Genomic DNA, 24,706 nt, shown 5'->3' on the forward strand with positions numbered 1-24,706 from the left:
ATACAATTGATTGAAAATATAGAATAAGAAACATAAAGAATTTATACTATGTACGAGCATATTGCTGTATGTATGTGTTCTCAAGACCTCATTAAGGGTTCCAGTAAGAATTTGTAAATGCTAAATAATCGGTTGGCAAGACTGAGATTTATGTGTACAGTGACATCATGGCCCAAAACTGTTAACGGGTCAGAGTTAATAAACACATTCCAACACCGTAATCTGTAACTGCCAAATACATCATGTTGTGGTAATATCAAAGTTTTATTCGCATGTAACCTTTTCAAAGTGGACGTGTTAAGATTAGTCAAACAGAATGGCATAAATTAGCAATGATAGTTGGCACAAGTAGAATGGTTCTGGGAAGTAACACCCACCAGCAACCAGGCTGCCAGTGTTGCTCATTGACCTGTGCCATAACCCATCGCTTGGTGTATTCCTCATATACCAACAAACTAATGTTTGTAAAACCATTAATTAGCAATGATAGTTGGCACAAGTAGAATGGTTCTGGGAAGTAACACCCACCAGCAACCAGGCTGCCAGTGTTGCTCATTGACCTGTGCCATAACCCATCGCTTGGTGTATTCCTCATATACCAACAAACTAATGTTTGTAAAACCATTAATTACCAATGATAGTTGACACAAGTAGAATGGTTCTGGAAGTAACACCCACCAGCAACCAGGCTGCCAGTGTTGCTCATTGACCTGTGCCATAACCCATCGCTTGGTGTATTCCTCATATACCAACAAACTAATGTTTGTAAAACCATTAATTAGCAATGATAGTTGGCACAAGTAGAATGGTTCTGGAAGTAACACCCACCAGCAACCAGGCTGCCAGTGTTGCTCATTGACCTGTGCCATAACCCATCGCTTGGTGTATTCCTCATATACCAACAAACTAATGTTTGTAAAACCATTAATTAGCAATGATAGTTGGCACAAGCAGAATGGTTCTGGGAAGTAACACCCACCAGCAACCAGGCTGCCAGTGTTGCTCATTGACCTGTGCCATAACCCATCGCTTGGTGTATTCCTCATATACCAACAAACTAATGTTTGTAAAACCATTAATTAACAATGATAGTTGGCACAAGCAGAATGGTTCTGGAAGTAACACCCACCAGCAACCAGGCTGCCAGTGTTGCTCATTGACCTGTGCCATAACCCATCGCTTGGTGTATTCCTCATATACCAACAAACTGTAATATTTGTAAAACCATTAATTAGCAATGATAGTTGGCACAAGCAGAATGGTTCTGGAAGTAACACCCACCAGCAACCAGGCTGCCAGTGTTGCTCATTGACCTGTGCCATAACCCATCGCTTGGTGTATTCCTCATATACCAACAAACTAATGTTTGTAAAACCATAAATTAGCAATGATAGTTGGCACAAGCAGAATGGTTCTGGGAAGTAACACCCACCAGCAACCAGGCTGCCAGTGTTGCTCATTGACCTGTGCCATAACCCATCGCTTGGTGTATTCCTCATATACCAACAAACTGTAATATTTGTAAAACCATAAATTAGCAATGATAGTTGGCACAAGCAGAATGGTTCTGGAAGTAACACCCACCAGCAACCAGGCTGCCAGTGTTGCTCATTGACCTGTGCCATAACCCATCGCTTGGTGTATTCCTCATATACCAACAAGCTGATATTTGTAAAACCATAAATTAGCAATGATAGTTGGCACAAGCAGAATGGTTCTGGGAAGTAACACCCACCAGCAACCAGGCTGCCAGTGTTGCTCATTGACCTGTGCCATAACCCATCGCTTGGTGTATTCCTCATATACCAACAAGCTGATATTTGTAAAACCATAAATTAGCAATGATAGTTGGCACAAGCAGAATGGTTCTGGGAAGTAACACCCACCAGCAACCAGGCTGCCAGTGTTGCTCATTGACCTGTGCCATAACCCATCGCTTGGTGTATTCCTCATATACCAACAAACTGTAATATTTGTAAAACCATAAATTAGCAATGATAGTTGGCACAAGCAGAATGGTTCTGGAGGTAACACCCACCAGCAACCAGGCTGCCAGTGTTGCTCATTGACCTGTGCCATAATCCATCGCTTGGTGTATTCCTCATATACCAACAAACTAATGTTTTTAAAACCATAAATTAGCAATGATAGTTGGCACAAGTAGAATGATTCTGGAAGTAACACCCACCAGCAACCAGGCTGCCAGTGTTGCTCATTGACCTGTGCCATAATCCATCGCTTGGTGTATTCCTCATATACCAACAAACTAATGTTTTTAAAACCATAAATTAGCAATGATAGTTGGCACAAGCAGATTGGTTCTGGAGGTAACACCCACCAGCAACCAGGATGCCAGTGTTGCTCATTGACTTGTGCTATAATTCATCCCTTGGGGTATTCTGTATATACCAACAAACTGTAATATCTGTAAAAAAACCATGAAACAGTTATCAGTAAAAAAAATAAGAATACCTAGTTCAATAATTGCTGTTGATATAGTATCTCTCACATGTTATGTTTATTAATCTAACATGTTTAAATTTGGTTATGTGTTTATCACACAATTCTTTGTTTAAAGGTTATTTTTGACGATGGAAGGATTGTGAAGGAAACAGGATTTTTTCCGGACATTTGCCATCGTTCAGTGAAACAAGAAAACAGTAACACTACGTTTCGAGATCTGCAATCTGATCTCTTCTTCAGGTAAAGAACTAACCTAATACATAATTACAAACTAAGTTAAAATAAACAAATCTTACTAAAGCGTTGTGGCACGCCTAAGTCAGGAATCACAACCTACATGTTGTTGTCAACTTCACTAACACTAAAGACATGCACTTGATACAAAACTTATTGCAAGTTAGTGAAGTTGACAACAACATGTAGGTTGTGATTCCTGACTTAGGCGTGCCACAACGCTTTAGTAAGATTTGTTTATTTTAACTTAGTTTGTAATTATGTATTAGGTTAGTTCTTTACCTGAAGAAGAGATCAGATTGCAGATCTCGAAACGTAGTGTTACTGTTTTCTTGTTTCACTGAACGATGGCAAATGTCCGGAAAAATCCTGTTTCCTTTATCACACAATAAGAAAAAGTGGTAGAGTAAAATTCTTGTTCATTTAAAAACTTCTTTTTTTCTTCCCTGTATTTTAGAATAACCTTGTTGGTATTAGTTCAAATGAAGTATTTCTTTTCTCCATGTGTGTTACAAGGGTATCCGTTTCATGGTAGGTTCCTTTTTGTCACCTTACTCTTTTTTATATGTATGTGGTGATTTATTCTCCTTTCAGTATAAAGTATCCACTGTTAAATAGTATCCACTTGTTTGTATACACTATCTTTAGATGCTAACAGTTTATTTTGTATAACATGCAGTTAATGATTGTGGTGTCAATTATTTTACTCTAGTCACAACCTACTATCAACCTCTATCTTGAGTGCGCTGTAAAATAGACATAACCACTTAACAGTGTAACATAGATAATAATAAAATTCAATTTACTGAACCAGAATAAAACTTAAATTTATTATGTAAGTAAACTGTTTTGAAATATTTGAATTTAATTGTGTGTATTTTCATTAACATTATCTCTAATACGTTTTTCTACAAAAAAGATGTCTTTTTTTGTTCTCACAAATCTCAATTAATGTTTTTGTAGTATAAAATAAGGGAATAAAATATTTTGAAACTTTGGTTGATTCCCAAAATTTAGAAATACAAACCAATCATCATCATCATATTTTATTGTCACAATGAACGTTTTCAAACACAAAAATAGCTGCAAAAACAGATGACACTGTCAGAGTATAAAATTTAACTGTAGACATAAAATATAGTCATATAGTTTTACACAGATTATTAGTGAATATTCAACTTAGCATTCCTTATGAACAGAAATATATGCATATTATAGAATTTAAAGTTTTTACCTATACCAAAAACGCATGTAAACTGTAATACATTTTTTCTAGTGGGTAATCAGCAAGACCACCTTAGAATGTGTTGGTGTTTATTTGACTTTTTACGTTAGAATGTAGTTTATTAAACAGTTTTCCCCCATGTATGGGTGTTTTACCTATAATTTTATTCTGTGTCTTGGGTATTGAAAACCCCTATTAAATCTTGTGCAATACTCATGAACAACATCATCACTTATTAAATTTTGGTAGTTAGATTGCACCATTAACAATGTCTTGAAAATAATTAAACAGGAAAACTTAATAACCAAATAATAAGATTGTTTGTTACCAAGGACTTACAAATGCCCTATTGTATCAATAACATTATTCCTGTAGCCAACATATATGAAAAAGGCAAACATAACCTTAAATTGCCAAAATGAAATAGTTAAACAAATAATGTGTTAAAACCACCTTTGAATGTGTTGGTGTTTATTTTACTTTTTTAGGTCAGAATGTAGTTTATTAAACAGTTTTCCCCCATGTATGGGTGTTTTACCTATAATTTTATTGTATGTCTTGGGTATTGAAAACCCCTATTAAATCTTGTGCCATGCTCATGAACAACATCACCACTTATTAAAGTTTGGTAGTTAGATTGCACCATTAACAATGTCTTGAAAATAATTAAACAGGGAACTGTATAACCAAATAATAAGATTGTTTGTTACCAAGGACTTACAAATTAATACCCTGTTGTATCAATAACATTAGATCTGTAGCCAACATGTATGATATTGTCAATTCCAAAGTGTAATATCGTAAAAAGACAAACATAACCTTAAATTGTCAAAATGAAATTGTTACACAAATGGAACTTTACTACGTAGGGAATATCTGAATATATACTCTACTTGAGAAAGTAACATTATACACTAAAAACTGTATTTATTTCCCTCTTAATTATTTACAGAATAAAATATATTATTTAACTACTGGCAAATATAATCCAAAACAACAGTAGTGTCACCCGGTACATCGCGCCGGTATGTATTCGGTCCAATAATTAGTGTTGCATGTTAGCGACAGTTCTCATTAATGGGGGTTGGCAGGTGGCCAGTTGTGGAGGGGGAGGGGGTTGCCAGGAATGTGCAGCGGAGATGTGTTGCACCGGATTTAGCCTTTCCCTCCCACCGGCACTGTCCACTGTTTGGATTTGTTATTGACTGCAACATTCTTGACGACAACTCCTCACTGTCAATAACCGCGACTGATGTCGTAGTTGCGGCGAGCGCGTTGTTGCTCATAACGGTTAACACGGTTCGCGGTGTCTCGGCTACACTCTGTGTTGTGTGGACTCGGCCAACATGCTTCATTAAGTTGTGTTCCCAGACGATTTCACTCTTCCTCCGCTGAGCGTTCGGTGGTCACTGTTTGCCTTGGAGTGTTGGGTCGGCGCCAGATGGCGAGCCTATAAACATTAATAGCGGGATTCTTGAGGCGCCTGCTTGCAGGGAATTTTCAGTCACAAGGGGCTTTTAGGAATCGCTATAAGAAGTTTCGTTTCTCACAACAAGACAATGCTGTGAATTTTTGTATGAAAGCCATCCTAATTATTGAAAAGTTTCGTTTAGAATATTTAAAGACTACTAATTAATATTTCTACTCTGTATTTTGCTTCATTTTAATTTTTTACCTTATCTGTGTGCTGTATATTTGCACTTAGCATTTCGGAAATACCGTATAAGTTGTAACAACAAAACAAAAACTGTTTGGATAATTAGGAATGATACCGGCAATGCTAAATATACTATTGGTGAGAGAAGTCAGCTCTTTTATGAACAGCATCTGATTTATACCCAGAAAAAAATCAGGTAGTCCACATTTGGTGGCCGTTTCATAAATGTATGTAAAAATCTTGTAAAAGTTCGAATAAGACCTAATTCTTTTTTTTAAATATCACAATACAAATGCTAAAACATAATTTTCTGAACATAATGAAAAAACATTAAAACAATGAAATCTAATGTGTTATAAAACGTCTAATCATCCAAAACCTTGGTATTATAATTAATTACCACTTTTATAATGATATATTGTTCATTTCATTAAAATACCTTTTTATACAAGTGAACCTCTTGTATATGTTTTCCATCAGTAAATCTTGTCATCTCACACAATTTTATAATTGTAAAAGTAAATAATTGTCTTGGGAATATGCTTTTGTAAAAGAAATGTAAGCAAAACCTACATATTTGTTTAAAATTATCCCATTTTCTACTCTACTTTCTTCTTGTAATATCCTTTGTAGATTAATTTGGTATAAATGTACAATAATTGAAACCTGTAATTAAATTTATTAGAGTGAATTATTTTTTTTTTATCAGAGAAACAAGAACATTAATGGATAGCATTTATATGGAAAAATGCCAACTTTGCAGGTAATTACAAAAATTGCTCAAATTTAGCGGTTGTAAATTGCTTATATTTTCATATTTAGAACATTTATTTTATTTATAGAATTCACAGGCTTAGTATTACAAATTTTAAGTTACGTTCATTTCTTTCATTTTAAAATTGCGTTAGTTGCAATTTATTTATTGTAACTTTTTTTTATTGTACAGCATACTACTATATTTAAATGAAATAAGCTGTATTACATTATTTAAAACTAAATGTTTTCCTACTAGTTTTTTTATGAAAGGTCATTTATTGACAAAATGTATAAAATAAATAAGAATTGTGAATGGAAAATCATAGAATTTTTTTCAAATTCTTTACTATATTTGGCTAACTGATCAGCTGGTTTTAGATAACAAAAATAAATCAATGAGAAATCAGATGCCTTTTTTTGTTATTATTCTATAGTAAAACAAAAAACTCAAGTTTACAGTAACTTTGTTATTGTAAAGTAGTAGTTTTGTATGAACTAAAGTAAATGCCATTGGTATAATTTCTTGTATTGTTTAAAATTCTTTTTATAGTACCAGTGAAATTTTCAGCAGCCAACTATTGAGACATGCACATTATGTTTGCCACTGCTTTTAGCTTCTGCTTAAAGCGAGAAGATTGTATTCAAATTTTCTTCCTAGCTGTCAACAACAGCTATATGTAAGCTGCTAACAGAAAAGTTAATCATAGATTAAGATAGACAGACGAAGATTCTCCTTGTAAAGAATACAGTGGGTAAGCTTGAATTATTTTGGTGTGCATATCGATGAACCTGTCTTCTTCTCTGTAGAAAATCTTCATGAATCATGACCCCCAGATCCCAAATTTGAATATTTTTGGGCTTGTGAACAGGAAAGTGCTATAATTTATAATTAATACATACAAAATATGGTAAGTAAATATTATTTACTTTTATATTTTGGATAAGCTAGCAGGCAGCCCCATTCAATTATAATTTCTAAACTGACAGCTGTTTGTAATGAATTTTTATTTTACACATTACACGTTAAAATAGTTTCTATAAACATTAAGCACTTTAAAACAATAAATAGTTATATCTCAATTATGAATCTCTCTCTCGAAGTGGTAGTTCAAAATTCATGTAGCAGCAAGCCATATTTATACAAACTAATATGCACTGTATATAATTTTTTTCTCAGAATCATGTAGAATTTTGTAGTGTAAAAACATTACGACAATATAAATACATTTGTTGTTCACTAGTTTTCTTTAGAAAATTTTAATTTTGTACTAAAAAATAAGGGAGAGCGCCTGAGGAAAAATGATGTAATCTGAATAAGCTTCCAAGATACCTTAAATGGTAGTAGACACAAAAACAAGCAAAAAAGTTTGTATGAATATGTCCTATCTCACTTTGTTTAGTGTCTGTCTGCCCGTACATGTTATTAATTACTAAAATTACATCTTAAGAACGGTTCATACGAATAACTCGAAACTTGGCATTTATATAAATCTAATCAAAGGAACATTAATAAAAGGTGAAATGTCTTTAAACTTTTATTCGTACAAAAGTATTACAATTATAATGTTTTGTTGTAAATCGTATGACAAAACCAACAGTATCCTATTTGTTTAAATTGGTTGAAAAATAAAAGAGTTACAGCTATTTTAGATGTTGGGTGTGTGTCAAAACGTATACTTGTTATATTATAACAGTTAGTGTACTAAAATACTTATTTTAGTACACGAAACGACTTCAGCAAACGCTCTTACCAATGTAAACTTACAAGATGCCAAAATATCCATTTCCAATAACAAATAATTTACAATGATTTTCAATCATATGATATTAGAAAAATGCATCCATAAAATCCAGTGGTTGAAGCATGTAATTCTGGTGATGATTTTACCATATTAAAAGTGAAAATATGCATGCATCATATTGACTGGATGTCAAAGGATGGATGTCAAAATGGATGTCTTTTGCAAAAACATTAACATTTCCTTATTATCAGGCAATTGTCAGTTAAACATTCTTAAGCAAAATTAAATATGTACTTCTTTAAATCCATCCATTTGTAACCAGTTGTTGTAGTCATGATGATAACTAATATAAAATCAAACCAATTTATCGGCTCTCAAAACAATGATGCATAAAAAACTAACTAAACGCACACTCTTCGAAAATCCTGTTTAGTCGTTCACAATACTGTTGCAATAGCCTAAGGCTAAATTAATTGAATTTCAGTATGGTTATAATTCTGTCAGTGGATATAACTGACCTTAATGGCATCGTTCCATAATGTTTATATACCTGCACTCGAGGGACCTGCTGTAACAGAACCTTGTTGCAGTGCTGGCACAGTTTCTACCAGTATAAAATACACTAATGCTGTACAGTAAATGAGCTCACACTCAGTGCAACAGTGCCTTGTAAATCTTCTGGTTTCATCTCCATTTTATGTTAGACCGCTTTATTCATCCGTGATCTGTGCCAGAATTACGTTTTATTGGTCGTCGAGTGAGTATATTCTTTGTTTGTATGTTCACTGTCACTTACTGTCTTGTTGTTCGTCAAAGTCTTTTCAAAAACCGTTTCAAGCGCTAGAAAAATTTTAACTTAAAGTTTAAAGTTATTAATTTTAACTTAGTAAAAAGTAATTTGCCCAAAATTAACATACGTAGTAAAACGTTATAGAAGCGTTTCAGAAGCGTTTTAGAGTGCTTTCAGACTGTTTTTGTTTTTTTTTAGATAGTTATTGATTTGACGCTTTTTAACTGAAATGTGATAGTCTGACTTTAAAACCTGAGAAAAGAATTTAGTCCCCTGGAACGCCTGATTTAGCCGCTAACAAAGGTAATTTGTTGGTGGGAAGCATAACGAATGTACATAACGGTAACGAATGTTGCGCTGCGCCGCGCCGTGGCTGGTATTCTTGGCACAGTTTCTGCGGTTGATTGCCCGACTCGTTGATTGACATTGTCTCAGTTGCCCAATGCCGTCCGGCTACTCTACTTCTACATTTACCTGTTGGTGTAATAACTTGTGTCGCTACAGCGATGTTGTTCACCGGCGTAATGTATCACTGTAATGTCCTTCCCAGTACGCTCTGTAACAGTCAATTTACTTGTAGCCGCTTCATGTCGCGTTTAAATGTTTGGTTGTTAAAATTCCTATGATATTTTTAAACTTGACATTCAGATATTATGTATTGCTTCTGTGAGAAGAAAATAAACCACAATAATTACCTAGTATTATTAAAATGCTATAATTGTTCTGTATTTTTATTATTGCTGGCTGTGCAGTAAGAATTGTCTTTTATGGCGAATCGTACTGAATATTTAACATGTACTTATGAACTGTTAAAAATCAATAACTTACTAAATACATTTGAATATAAATAAAAATATTATCTGCTTGATTTCCAGTGTTTATTTGAACTATATGCTACTTTTACCACTTATCGAAATCAAATTAAGGTGAACAATTTAAAATAATTCTACAGATAGAATCCTACCTGATTCAGCACTAAATTCTAACAAAATGTATTCTTTATTTGCATAATTTAAAATTTCATCTGTTTTTATCTTTTTTCTTTTCATAAGTTGTATCTGTCAATCAGTCAAAATATTCTTTATTCATCAGTATTACAAGAATACACTAAATGGTCAGTACATTCTTGCTATATCGTTCCAACAAACAGACTGAAATTAAATTAAATTTATCCAGCCCCTTGAGTGTTAGGTTTCGCTAATGCTCAGCCAATAAATAAAACACTAACCTTTTTCTAGTAGTCAAGTTCTAATTTGGTTTGAATTAAGCAATATATTACAGCCAATGCCCTACTCAGACAAAGAAATATTATAATTGATAATACTCATAGTATTACTTTTAAAATCGTGAAAGATATTGTTTCATCAAACCCACATGATTATGTGAAAATGTAAAAAGTGTTTAATGTAGAATCAGTGTCTATAATTAGTGTGGCACCCATTTTCATTCAAATAAAACAAAAAAATATCAATTGTGAGTTTGGTTCTTTTGAAAAGAGTGAGGTACATTAAGTTGATTATTATTTATTGTGGCATTGTCATTCTTACATCAGTATATTGGGTATGGAAAAATGGCTAAATTAAAAAAAAAAACCCAGCCCAGATGCGTATTAATTATATCTTTAAAATAAGTCATCTTCTATAAATCTATGAAAAAGTCAAGATCACTTTACTACAGCTTGCTCTTAAGTCAAATCTTTCTGATAGGAATAAGATTTAAGTATGTCTAAGTAGTTAAAACAACAGTCATAGGCTGTGACAATCCTTACTGAAAATCACTTCCACAATGCTCAACTTCCACGTTGCTCAACATCCACGAAATTTGTAAAAAGTATTGTGGTGACTGTGATTGAACATATTTTCTATGTAGTATTTATACAAAATTTAGATAATAATCAATTCATTATTATGTAGACCTTATTTTTATTAGTCTTTTGTAACAAAATCATTTCAATACTGCTTAATGATTGAATGTCTCTTTTAGAATGACTTTTCCCATGTAATGTTTGAGCTTTTTTCTGCACTTTGGTACACGTGTGACCGAAATCATTCTCCCAGGCAGGATGTAGGCACGATTGCACGCAGTTCCGCATCCCTGACACATCTGGTTATCATACCAGCACCACTCCAGCTGCAACTCGGCCAAACTGAACGGCTGAATTAAATACAGCACAATTTATCCGGACATTACTGCCCACTTTCCATATTATTGCTGTGTGCTCGGCCAAACTAGAGTGCATACTTGTACCTGTTCCAAAACCCTCACACTGATCTTTTTCTCGACTGCAGTTTGGGCAACAGGAAGTACTTTTATTGTAGAATTGCAGTTTTCAATTGGGATTTACTATGCAACCTATCTTGTAGCTTAAAATTCTCTGAACACGTTTTGTCCATTTGGGCTGTGTTTCTGTACGACACAAAGGCATAAGTGGAATGAACAATAGATAAAACATTAAAAGCCATTATATCCTCAAAATATAAAAGCGAGTAGTGAGTGTGATTAATTAATCCATGAGAAAATTTATTTCGCCTCTTTCGCATTTTTACACAATTTCAAAATTTTTTGTATAAAAATTGTATGCATTCGTACTTTATAGCAGGGAATTTAATCAAAATTACCCAGAAATCTGAAGGGAATTGTAGGGTTTTCTATAGGCAACACTGGAACATAAACTATGACATACCCCATCTACTTAGTGAGTTGTCTGTCACTATTACAGTTATAGTTACTGTTTTATACCGTCGTAGTGATGGCAGAGGAACTGTTACAGGTCAAGAGGCTGCGAGAGGAGATCCTGTTGCTGCAGAGGGAGTGCAACCGTATGACTGTGGAGGTCGACCGTTACGCTGAGATCAGGCACGTCAACTCTGACACCCGTGAGTACTCTCCCTTCTTTGGATCTTTATTCCAAATTACAATGGAAGTTGAGAATGTAAGGGGGGTATATTCTGTATAACCTATTACACAGACAATGTAGCTTGTTGACTGTTTCAGTATCAAGCTTATACTTTTTGCCATTTGCTCTCCCGAAACACCCAACAACTTTTTCTAAAAAAACAAACTTTCTGCTCCGGTATGTAATTTTACAATAACTTGCCATCTATGTTCAAGTTGGCCAATACTCTATTGTTCTTTTTATGAAATAAGCTCAAGTTTTGGTTAATTAAAAAAGAATATTATAGTCCTGGTAACTGCTATTTAATTGATAGGACTTGTAGTTCATTTTATTATGTAGACATTAGCTCATTCTTAAATGCTATATGTTTTGATGATTGTTATGCATGTTTATGTCCTCAACAGTAAAAACACTTTAATTTCAGTTTATTTGTGATCGTATCATCCTATTCTTCAATTTACTTTGTATTGATGTTTTGGTTTACACATTGATGAACATAACTGCAATTCTGATAAAATCATAGTGTCCATCATTGTATTAAACATTAAAGAAGATGATTCATGTATTTTATGTATGGTGTCCTATCTTTTTACCCCTACTCTTATAGCTTTTTTGGAGAGGGGAGGCAGAAGTATCCATCCCTTCACTCCCATTGGCCAAAACCCAATGAGTAGAATAAAATCAAATGTCCAAAACAGCACTGGACCCTATCATCCAATTCTTGAACAAAAAATTAAATCTTCGATCAGCTAAGTATAAAAATCAGTCACTGTTACAACTCGTATGGTACCTCAACACAACACCAAAGTCATTGAAAATAGTTTAAATTGTTTGCGGTCACAGTATATCTAATTACCAAATCACATATACTGAAGTGGGAATGAATGGATGTTTCAAATAAAATATATACCATGGATATCTTAGATCTATGTTTTTTCAGTTATATTTTGACCATGGAGAACTCGGTCGGAAAACAATAAATGTGCTAATTACGAAGAACTGAAAAGGCAAGAAGTAAAAACTTTCTCTATAAATATACTCCAATCAACTATGGAAACTTCCAGATTATCCACCATACAAATTTCCTCTGCTAATTATTAACTGTTACATCAGTATAATACTATGAATACCAACTTTATCACCAGTTCACTTTCCTCTTAATGCAGTGTTTGGAATCTGATGCTATTACAGACTTGACTCATGGAGCCATGTTTGTTTGAAGAGACCGAAGAGTTGACAACAAAGAAGATCAAAACAAACAATTTACATCGTTTCGACATCATTGACAGCTAGATCGCAAAATATGAAATATAGTGTAATTCAGGTGAGTTGGCATTCTCATTATCTCATCAGGTGCACAATTAACTGCACTAAGACGTTTCTAACAAGATCTGTTAAACACGGTGGAGCAACCGAGTTTTCTACAAACACGGCACCGGATTCTAGGAGTCAAGTCTGTAACAGCATCAGATTCCAGACGCTGCATTAAGAGGAAGGTGTAAAACTTGACATTCATTTTAAATCAACCCTTCCCACTATGGCTACGTTGTGTGTAGTATAATACTGTTGTACTAAAAGTTCTGTAATACTCACTGTTAGACCTTCAGACATAATAATTATAAGAACCTGTGAGTGTTAAAAAAAATCACCATTGCTTCGAATTTTGATTTTGACATACTATCTTAGTGAACTTTGGCACTTATCGTTGGTTGTTGTTGTTACTTGCACTAGTATTAGTCATATCAATAGATTTTAGAGAATCAGCACATATGTTTACTCTAGAGCCTTTTCTTTTATTGCAGATTCTTTGTGTTTCAGTGATCATTCAAAATTTGCTAAACTGTTTCTTTGTTGATTCTTCAAATCATACTTAGCAAGCACATGAATACTTAATCAATAATGGTTATTTTGGATTAAAACTCCAAATTTTTCATCCATTGTTAATGTTGAAGATCGCCCTTGTGTGAATTATCTTCAACATTTACCCTTCCCTCTTTAAAAGACTCAAAATCTTAATATTTTCTTATTTAACAAATATTCATCACCATACACTTGTTTCAACAAAGAATGGCCATGTGCTTGATTTTCTAAATTTAACTTATTTTTTTGGTCTTTCAATACACATTATTCAAAAAGGCAGCTGAAACACAGACTGACACAAATAAAGGACAAGTCCCAACCGAGTGTGATCGACAGTTTGTCAGCTGGCGAGAGTGGCATTTGTCAATAATGTACTCGATCAGGTCAACAAGGGCTGTGATAATTGACCTGTGATGGTGGAATTTCAAAATGGTACTTGCTTAAAAAATGGACCTTGTAAATGCCATAGTTAGTGCCACTTGAGAATATACAATATAATCTGTCATTGTACACACAAATATTGTTGTCTGATGCTTAAAAAGGTGTATATTTTGTTACCAGTGCTTCTCGGAGAGACAAATGAAGAGTTCTACAAAAACATTTACCGAGGTCAGCTATTCCCTCGCCAGTCAGTACGGCAGAGTGAGTATACATATGTCTAATTAACAATTCAGTGTTAATACAAAGTAAATAAACAGCTTATTTTAAATCGCACATTATTTTTTGTGTTGATATTAGAATTTAAACGCTTTAATGATAGACAATTTACATATTAATCTCATGTATACTTTATTGAATAATAAAAGCAGAAAGTTGCAATGCAAACATTATTTTGATACTCCTGCTTGTCTACAAACTTTCTGGGCTTCTTCTCTTTAATATTGATAGTTAAGTATGTACAAAAGTCTTGAAAGCAAAGAAGTATTTTTTTAACTACCTGAAAGTTATTTATCCTTCAGAAAAGGTATAAGGAGCTGAATGTAACGAAAAAAAGAAAAATTTGTAGTGCACAAACCAAAAATTTCTTATTCATTCTTATGGCTGAGGTTTTCCTTCTCAATCCCTCCTAGTACAAGTCACTCTATAGTGGCAGGTCATTCTTAGCTTCATGTAAGGTTTTTAGTTATATTTAGATAAATAATTTAGTTCATAGTGTAAATAGAAATAATATTTTTAAAACATAATATTTATAGTGCTTTGTGAGTTTTTTTAATTTATTTCTTGATAGTAAATTTTATTTAATAAGATTTAAAAATGGAATTATTTCTGTAAATGTCATAATAAAACAAACTTTGCAAACATCTACAATAATGGAGGATTCAAAGTGTTTTCAAAATAAATTTTCATCTGTTGTTGACAATATAGCATCATAAACAAAGAAGAAGAAAAGAAAGTTATGAAAACATTAGCTTATGCATGGTTAAGTGGCGTCTGAATCATTTTAAATTATTGATGCTGTACACTATAACATAAACAAAAGCAAAAGTTATGGACTGCGAGAAGTGACACTCATTTTCATTATTTATGAAGACATTACTTGGAAAAATTATTGTAAATTTGACTACCGCAAAAGTTCTCCACTGTTTCCAATGACTTTCTAGATATCTGCAAATATTCTCTAGGACCTAGAAAGTTAATTTACAATATCTAACTAGCTATCTAAACCATGTACCTACAACAATTATGTTTTAACTGTAACACATTTGTTCTAGTCCAGCAGAATTTTATCTGAGACTAAGAAATAGAGCTCTAACGATGAAACTAATATTGTATTTATATTTATCTAAAAATTACGAGACACCATGTCAAGTGAAAAGATAAACGTATGACTCATGTTGCATGTTCGCAGGACCAGTGGCCATGGCGGGGGCAAGCGGAGGGGGAGGGGAGGGTCACAACTGGACCTGTCACGTCTGTACATTCCACAACCACCCGGCACTGAACAAGTGTGAGCAGTGCGACATGCCTCGTATCAACACAGGTAGTCTGTCGTCAACACATGTTGGCCGCTCACTCAGCACCCCCACATAGACTAGCCTAAAGTGACCCTGACCTCCTCAACTGCTGTGATACCAGATTAGGGCACCACTTTTTATTCCGTATAATTCTGTGTAATAAGTTAAACATCTCCTCAGTGGCTTCTTTTTGAGTGACGTTTCTAGAGAATATAACGATAAATGTCAAAGGTTTGGAAGTATATAGATGGTGGAAGTTTGCCGACAATGATAGATTTTAAAAGATATGAACGGTGAATTAAAATTTTTAATCTTTAAATCGTTGACATAGTCTGTAATATCATACCCAATATCGTGTGTTTTGGTTTCCCTCAGTTGAAATGAAATGAAATGAAAAATGACTTTATTAGAGGCGAAGTTAGGACTATAAAGTCCTCTCTACCACTTAACCTCAAGATAATTCCTCAAGATAATCACCTCAGTTGGTGATTGATAATTCAGGTATTCACTGCTCGGCCCCACTTAGGTACTTTCTGTCAACTATAATCAGGATTGGCACTGAAAGTGATTTTATCTGAAAATATGATTCAATTACTTATATGCACCGGGATTGTGGAAATGACATGTGAGTAGTGACTTACATACCATACTCTCGCACAAATGTTGCATGGCCACAAGGTTGTCTCAACAACTTGGATTTTTCCAAGAGTTCTATTGATTGAGTGATGTTCATCAGTTGGTGAGGTTTAGGGGTGGGGATTCATCACTGTAAACCTCTCACTCAGCACATTCGCAACATTTCACAAATTACAATATTAAAAAAATTTGTAACCCGAATTATTCCTGTAAGTTATACATTGATAATGTTTCATTGTACATCTAAATCTTGAGTTCCACTAAATCAATTTCAATTATTGCTAGGCCCTACATCATAGAAAAGCTCTCACTCAGAAAAATTCAGAAAGCTTGACTGTACAAATTTGTTTTTATAATAATTATTTGTGGTCTATAAGATATACATTGAAAATGAATTTGTACTTCCTAAAAACAACAGTCAGACCAAACATTTTGATTTTATTGACCGAAGTAACCAAATGACAATTCTTCATATTGACCAATGTGGCCAACAGTATGATACTGTTGATCAACGTAGGAGTTAAGATTGACTGTTAGAAATCCCGAATTAAACCACAAAAGATGTAGTAAAATTAATATGGGCATTTAGAATCTTACAATGGCTGTTCTTAGTTTAGTAGTGAACTAGGTCACTGTTCAGAAATTAAAAATGTTTGACAAGAATGTTAGAAAGAACAATTATAAGATTTTTTTATAAGGGTATTGTTGTGAATGTTCCCTTATTGGAAAGAAATTCTTGATTTGCAAAAATGGACCAGCTGGAAGTGAATCATAAACAGAGACAGAAGTGGAAATCCAAATTTTTTCTGGCACATTCTCCGATTGTGATCCTAATAAATGACAGGCACGGTTGCATGGATTTCAAATTATGGGCAGTTAAGGCTGAACTCATATTAATTGCCGGCTTTATGATTTTTCTTGATCTATTGGTGAAACCTAGTCCATTTTTTGAGACCATAGCATTTAACCTGAACAATCTTTATTGCTAGTATTCTAATATAAGGTATGAAAATGGCTCAGACCACATGTCATGTAACAAACCCCTGAAATGACATTGGGCTCAAGTCTATAGCTCAAGTGAGATGTCTATAGTTTTTGAGATGTCAGGTAGTAATGAAATCTTTTAAATGACACTCAACCAAATCCCATGGATAAACATGCCCTATCATCATTCTTGTCCCTATAGACATGAAATTTAATGCAAAACCTGAACTCTACAGATGAAATCATTCTCGAAGTATCCTGCGGATAGTTCGAAATGTGCAACCAGATCCCGAAGAGAGACATGACCATCATCAAACATGACAATGCCAATGTAAAAATGAAGTTACATAAAAAATCTTAAGTCCATAGCTCAATGTGTTTTTGAGATATTTTGCAGAAAATAGACACACAGATAGATATACAGACAGACATAAAAGGAATTTTGCCGTAACCCTTTTTGAATATTTTTACATTGGTCTTATGGATAACCATGATGGCAACAAGAAAATTTCGGACAGAATAAATTTGTAATCAGACATGATTGTGATACCATTTTTACCGGAGATTAACTCTTGTCATAACTGATATGACTAAGGGTTAAACTATAATCTATACAAAAAACACATTTACAATTGTATTTATTGTAACAATGTAATTGTTAAAACTATTTTAACAGGCTTTTGAGAAAAGGGTGTTTGGATTGGAAGAAGAATATAATCGTAGAGAAATATAGTCGTAAATTCTCATATTACGCAAGGACACATCACATCCTAATTTGGTTCTTTGGATTCTAAAACTTTAAAATCTATGAATGACAGCAAACTTCCTCGGTTTTTTATCTGTCTTTCTGTTGTACCTAGAACATATTTTAGTGGATCTAAACTTGTTTAGAAATCAGTTTAATAATTTGGCTAAATAGTAAATTCATACTGATATGTAGTGATTAGCCTAAACCCATACTAGGTGCTACAGTGAACTATGATTTATAATTTAAATAGATCTTTTAGTTACAATTCTGTTTTAGTTGTTTTTATTTTAATATAGGGCTTGTTGACTGCTCTTTTATAAAGAACTTTTTATAATTGAAATTTTAGTCTGTAAGAATTTAAGCTCTTTTATCGTTTAGTTTGATATTTTCTTTAAAGTATCTTCAGAATAATATAAGTTAATCTTATTTAAATTCAGTCAAGTTTGCACTTTATAAAAACCGTGTCACCAGTCATACCTACCTGTCTTAATTTTCAAAATTTGACTCATTATTCTGAGATTCATTTATGTACACACAAAATTAAATACATTAACGCTACTAAAATTCTGTATTTAGAAAAATTGCTGGCTTGATATGGAATTTTGTGACTATATTTAAATTTAGGTTAGGAGATTTTGTATTAACCCTTTGTTATGGTTTCTTATAATGTACTCAGTGCCCCCTGTTATGGGGCTTCCATTAACAAATGTGATTCAATAGTGCATCAATATAGTAAAATCTCAATAATTTAGCTAATTATAACCAGAAGATAGATCATGAATGTCTTATTAAAATACACACATTGATGCTCAGAATACATCTTTGATGACAATTTTAACTTTTTACCATTTACAACTGAACAAAACCGGCATCACGATTATTATTACTGTCGAACGATAAAACAATCATTGTTCATTCAACAATTAATTCCACACTGTTTTGATCAGTCATTCTAACAATTATATTCATACACATTAGAACAAAAACATTTTATCAAGGTAAAGTTAATTTAATTAATGCAAAATAATGCCAGATATGATACTGTAAATAAGCAATTCCTCTATTAATGCAGTCAGTAGTCTATTAAATATTTGTGTATTCTCAGTAAAAGGAAGGAAGTTATATTCTGTTAATATTGCTGTATAGAAATTTTTCTCTCAAGCAACCACCATATAACATACTGATGACGTATAATGTACGTCGCCATTGTACGACTTGTCAAGGCTGTGAAATGTCACGTCCAAACATCAAAGAGAATTTATTTGGTGTTATAATCAATACACCCCACTTTCAGCTTAATAACAATAACATTATAACACAAGGTAATAAATGCTGTATAATATCACATTACATAGAATATTTTTATACTGCATTAAGTTTCATGCATTTAAAAATAGTCCATGAATGAAGACTTTGAGGTAGGTTAATAGCGAGGTAGGTTAGTAGCGAGGTAGGTTAGTAGTTTTTAGAAATAATGATTGTGATTCTATTACCTGAGTGAAATTACATGGTACCTTAAATGTTTTATATTTAAATGTAGTTTAACGGTTTAAATAAATGAGTAAACCAAATTAGTGCTAGTATAGGTGTTTTGATATACATTAATAATGTTTAATGTGAAACAAATATTAGATTATTTTCTTTTTATTTGTTTAATTTTTACTTACCGTTACTGTATTCTACTAGATTATATATTAGTTCTTAAATTAACTCACAACAGAAAATAAAAACAGTCTAAACAGTAAATCTATTGCTATGATTTACTTTTAACTTAGTTCATATGACTTTGTTGAGCATTTATTTGCATTTTATTAACTTTCTGAAACTTTTAATACTGTTTGTGTGTATTTCATATAACAATTACCATAAAATATTGTAAGTTGTGTGCATTACGTTTTTGTTGCAATGTTTTGCATGTTAAATGTTGTCTTTAGTTGTAATTTGTTTAATAAATTGTTTGTGTTTTAGCATGACATTTTTATTCCTTTTATTTAAGCCCTTCTCAATTCAACTACTTACAGGTGAGTACTCTGATATTATTTTATTTTTATTTTTTAAGTTTTGCTTAGTGTTCAACTAATATGGCATGTTTATATGATGTAAAATATGTAAAAAATATGGAACAGCATAAAATGAGTCCCTTGACTGGTTCATCTTGGCACAAACAATCGGTAAAACTCTATATTTTTCAGTTGAAATTAATTGTTGTAAACTAATTCCTTGGGATCGATTTAGTGGGGAATCTGTTTAAACTAAACCTTTGCAGTTAGCCATTTGACCACCAGGCATTTGAAACGGTGGTCTGAAACACTCTGAATACTTTCATTATATTTTTCAACTTTTTTTCATCTTTTGGAGTAATTAAGGAAAATTCACATTTCTACATTAGTAAGTAATACATTTTTAGTAATATCCAATTGCTGTTAGAAAAAGAAATAATGTCATAATTTTGTATATCAAATGACGCAATAAAAAAAGAATAAGCAAATATTTGTTACACATGCAAAAATGGTCGATAGGTTATCAACATAATAATATAAGTATAAATATTAAATTGTTATAGCCTATTGTGGTGTGAAGTGAAGGACATTTTAGGCTCGTGGTGTGTAGGATATTAGACAATAGAGATAACAGTGTCTTGTGTTGCAGAACCTGAAACTCGGGACATCCATATCCACGTCACTCATCACAATGTTCCTTCATCACCCTACAGAAGTAAGTCAATTAATTTAGTGTTGTTTTTATGGATTGCTACAAACTATTTTTCTGCCCGAGTAATCGTAATTTAATTTTTGAGATTATGTAGATGAGTCATTATGTTAGCAAGTTGTGACGACACTCAAAATAATAGTTGTAAGGCCAGAATGGTTCAAGGTAGCTCCTAAACCAGTTTAGAGCAGGACCTCTGATACTCAGGTTGTCAAGTTTGTTTAAAATTAAGTTATGGCCAAGGTAATCAAATGCCTTACTAAAATCAAGCATAATACCTGTAACTAGTTCTCCTTACTCAAGGGGATCAATTATAAACTCAACAAGTTCAAATATTGCAGTAGTAGTTGATCGTCCTTTTAAGAAACCATGTTGTCTCTTTGTCAGTAACTTATGTCGCTTACTATGGTCCATCAATCTCTTAAGTACGACTCGTTCAATCACTTTGGAGAAGGTTGAGATGAGTGAGATTGGTCTGTAGTTACTGACTTGCTTTGGACTTCCGCTTTCAAACTTAGGTTATACTTTGGCCAGTTTTAAGGCCATTAGGAATTTTCCTGATCTTAGTGACACATTGGTTATGAAAATCAGAGGTGATAATAAGAGTTTCACAGCATTGTTGTAATAACTTGGATGAGACTCCGTCCACTCCTGATGAGGTTTTGGGCTTGAAGCTCTTGATTATACTTTGAATTTCTTCTGTGTCAGTGTCTGGCAGATGTGTGAGGTGGCTTTTCATAGGCTGTACTTGTATGTTGTTGGCTATTTTTATGTGATGTGTGTTGTTGGCAAGTGTTTTATTCACTATGTTGGTGAGGAAATTGTTTGAAGTGTTCTGCCACTTCCCTTGGGTTGCTTATTTCCCTGTTGTCCACTTTCAGATTTAGTTTGAATTTTCTGCTGTATATTGTTTTTATTTCAAAATTTATTATGTGCCACACAGCCGTACATTTATTATTAGATTTGTTAATGTAATCTGCTGACGCCTGCTGCCTTAGTATTTTGAGTCAGAGAACATAGTCCTTTTTGGCTTTGGCTGTTTTTGCCTTATCTTTGTGTTATCTTGATCAGTGCCTGTAAGCTGATGTTTATTCAGACATTTGAGATATTCTGCCTTAAGATCAAGTGGTCCTTTGTCTATAAATGTATTTTGTTTTGACTTTGGCTTTGATTTTGACCTCACCATGGCGCAAGCAGCATCCGTGGCCATTGTCAGTGTTGCTAAGAAGGTATTACATGCATTATCAACATTTTGGAATTCATATAAATTGTTCCAATCTTTATTTTCAAGTAGTGCCTTCAATGTATTAATGTTTTCTTTCTTGAACTGTCGTTGAATAGAACTCGTAGAGGGGATGTCATGCATTTTAAACTGTGCTGAGGTCAATTGGGCTGTGTGCTCTGATATGCCTGCTTCAATTACTGATGTTTGTCATTTTTTAAATTTATGCATACACAGTCAATGGAACTGGGGAGTTACTATTGTGGGAGGAAGGGTCAGTCTGGACAGGTTATGTCCCATTAATGTTTCATTTAAAATACAATTATCTCTTATGTCATGTTGCTTTAAAATATCCACATTTACATCACCCATCAAAATTAGGGGATGATTTTCTGCTCTTGTATCTTCCAGTATATTGGATATTATATTCAGAGCATCAATAAGATTTTCATTAGGTGGTCTGTAGATGCGTACAACATAAAGGTGTTCTTTTCTTAGAGACATTTTTACCATCACCATTTCATAGGTTAGTTCCATGCAGTGATGTACGATGTCTATTTTCTCAATTTTCCCTCCATATTCTTCTGTCACATAAATGGTCACTCCTCCTCTTTTATCTACCGTCCGACTAAAATCAATCTTAAGTACATATTCTGGGTTTCTTGTGTTCAGTAGTAACTCATGCTGAAGAACATGTTCCGTCAATATGACTATGTTTGGCTATATGTCCTCAAGAAGATGGATGATGCGGTTTTTCTTGTTTTGCATCTCCTGGACATTTTGGTAAAGAATTTGTACTATTTTGTTAGGTTTTTTCCTCAATTTTATTGCTGTGCATTGGAATATTCTTGATTTGTAGTGTTTCTTTGTGTACTGGATTTGCTCTAAAAAATTACTGCTTGGAGGGGTTGGAGTAGAAATTTCTATGTCAGCCCTGATTTCAGTTCTATTTATTGTTAAGTTCAATTTTGGAGTTTCCTGTTGTTCATTTACTAGGGAGCTAGAAACAGCTGTTTTTTTTCAATATTTTTAATATGTTTGTAGAAGAATTGTTCAATAGTCTCCCCTTCTTCTAGTCTGTAAGCATTGATGGGGATACATTTATTAAAAACTGTCTTTGCAATTATAATGTCCCTCTGAGAACCTCTGTTTTTGGCTGTTGGTGTTGTGTGTGGGGGCTTACAAGTCTCTCTTGGAGTTTTTTTGACAGACTCTTTGTGTTGTAGGATTGGCTATGAAGTGGAGGTAAATTTGTGTCATGATTTTGTTTATTTGCATCTGGTATCCTAATGTATTCTAAATTTGAATTATTTTGATTAAATTTAGCTGCATGAAGGGGTACACTAAACACGTTCTCTTTTGTCATAATGCTTCTCCTTTTCCTAGGGGATGGGCTAGTCTATGTGGTCAATTTGGGAAAGGGTTCGTTTTCCTGGCTCAAGTCAGTTGCCAGAGTCCAGAGCGTCCCTTCCATCTGGTTAAGTTTAGTTTTTATTTCTTTAAGCTCTATCAAGAGAGGTGCTTAACTTGCTACATTGTTTGTATTGTCAATAAAAAGGGGGGTGGTTTGTGTATTGGAGTCCTGGTAAGTTTTGTTTACTGTTTCCTGTCCTTTAGTCTTCTTCTTGAGCAAGAAGGGATTTTTCTTGTTCGGCTATTGTTTTTAAATGTGTGTCAATGAGTTGGCCTAGTTTAAGGTCATGTTCTTCAAAGATAGATTTTGTTTCTTGCCAGAGTTTCTTCTCTCTGTCAAGCTGACCTTGTAGTTCAGCACTGTGTTGTAGTAGGTTTTCAATTCTATCAATGTACTTTTTTCACTGGTTTCCATTTCTTCTAACTTTCCTTTCATTATTTTTAACCTGGTTTCTTGCTTAAACTTTTCTTCTTTCAGGACATTGTTCTTCTCTAGCAAGGCAGATCCTATTTTAGCAGCCATCTGTAATTTATTTTGCACAGTTATGGAAACCCAAAACATTGCACAATTGATTGAAAAGATTGTGATTAGTTCCAGTGGCGTAACCAGGACGGCTGAGGGGGATGAAACTGAACAAAGAGCACACTATACTGGGGGTGGAATACATGTGAATATAAATATAATAGATAGGATAAATTGGATATAAATAAATTCAAAGTAAAATATTTAACTGTTATATTGGGTATTTTAATGTTCAGAACTTTTGAGGGATTTTATCCCCCTCCCCCTTCAGTTATGCCACTGATCAGTTATGTGACTATTGTATTGCTACCTAGTAAATAGTAAGACAACTAAAGAGTCAAAGATTAATGGCACAACCATACATCATAGCATTACAACGGTTTAATAGGTTTAGAATTCAAAAGTCATAGTCATTTAAAAATTGTCTTTGTTGTGTGAAATTTTAATACTTACTTGTTTTAAGATCAATGGAGGTTCTTTAGATTGTTAGAGATAAAGTGATAAACTGTTCAGGGTGGTCACCCGAGTAGGAAAGGCAGAAAACCGGGAATTTTAATGACCGGGAGTCTTTCTGTAGAACTGGAAAAATATAAAAAAACAATTGTTCTGTCTCCAAGAACTTGTGAAATCAAGTAATAATTTGCAAGCTCTTTTAATCAGGACCTGATTAATTTCTAAACACCTTACTTTACGCGACATGATCCCAAAAATGAACAGTTTCATGGGATTCCTACAAATACAGCTGGTGACGATAAACCGTCAGCATTGCACATGGCTTAAGGGTATACAGTACTCTGTAGTACTTGTTTAGTTAGTTTGACTAGAGAATCAAAAATTTTCAACTGGGAAAAACCGGGAATTAGAAGCGTTCTTGAGTGGCCACCCTGCTGTTA

General features: G+C 33.5%; 1 protein-coding gene across 4 annotated transcripts in view; it reads left to right on the forward strand.

Moving 5' to 3' along the window:
- LOC124363075 (TGF-beta-activated kinase 1 and MAP3K7-binding protein 2) overlaps positions 1-24,706 on the forward strand; it is a 107,762-nt gene that overhangs the window by 78,380 nt on the left and 4,676 nt on the right. For all 4 annotated transcript variants that reach the window (XM_046818165.1, XM_046818163.1, XM_046818166.1 and 1 more), the window contains 4 exons: positions 11,638-11,743; positions 14,185-14,265; positions 15,473-15,604; positions 20,596-20,661. In XM_046818165.1, coding sequence (XP_046674121.1) covers positions 11,638-11,743; positions 14,185-14,265; positions 15,473-15,604; positions 20,596-20,661 — 385 coding nt within the window. The remainder of the gene's footprint in view (positions 1-11,637; positions 11,744-14,184; positions 14,266-15,472; positions 15,605-20,595; positions 20,662-24,706) is intronic.

The sequence above is a fragment of the Homalodisca vitripennis genome, chromosome 5 (assembly GCF_021130785.1).
Source record: "Homalodisca vitripennis isolate AUS2020 chromosome 5, UT_GWSS_2.1, whole genome shotgun sequence".
In the NCBI taxonomy this organism is placed as follows: Eukaryota; Metazoa; Arthropoda; class Insecta; order Hemiptera; family Cicadellidae; genus Homalodisca; species Homalodisca vitripennis.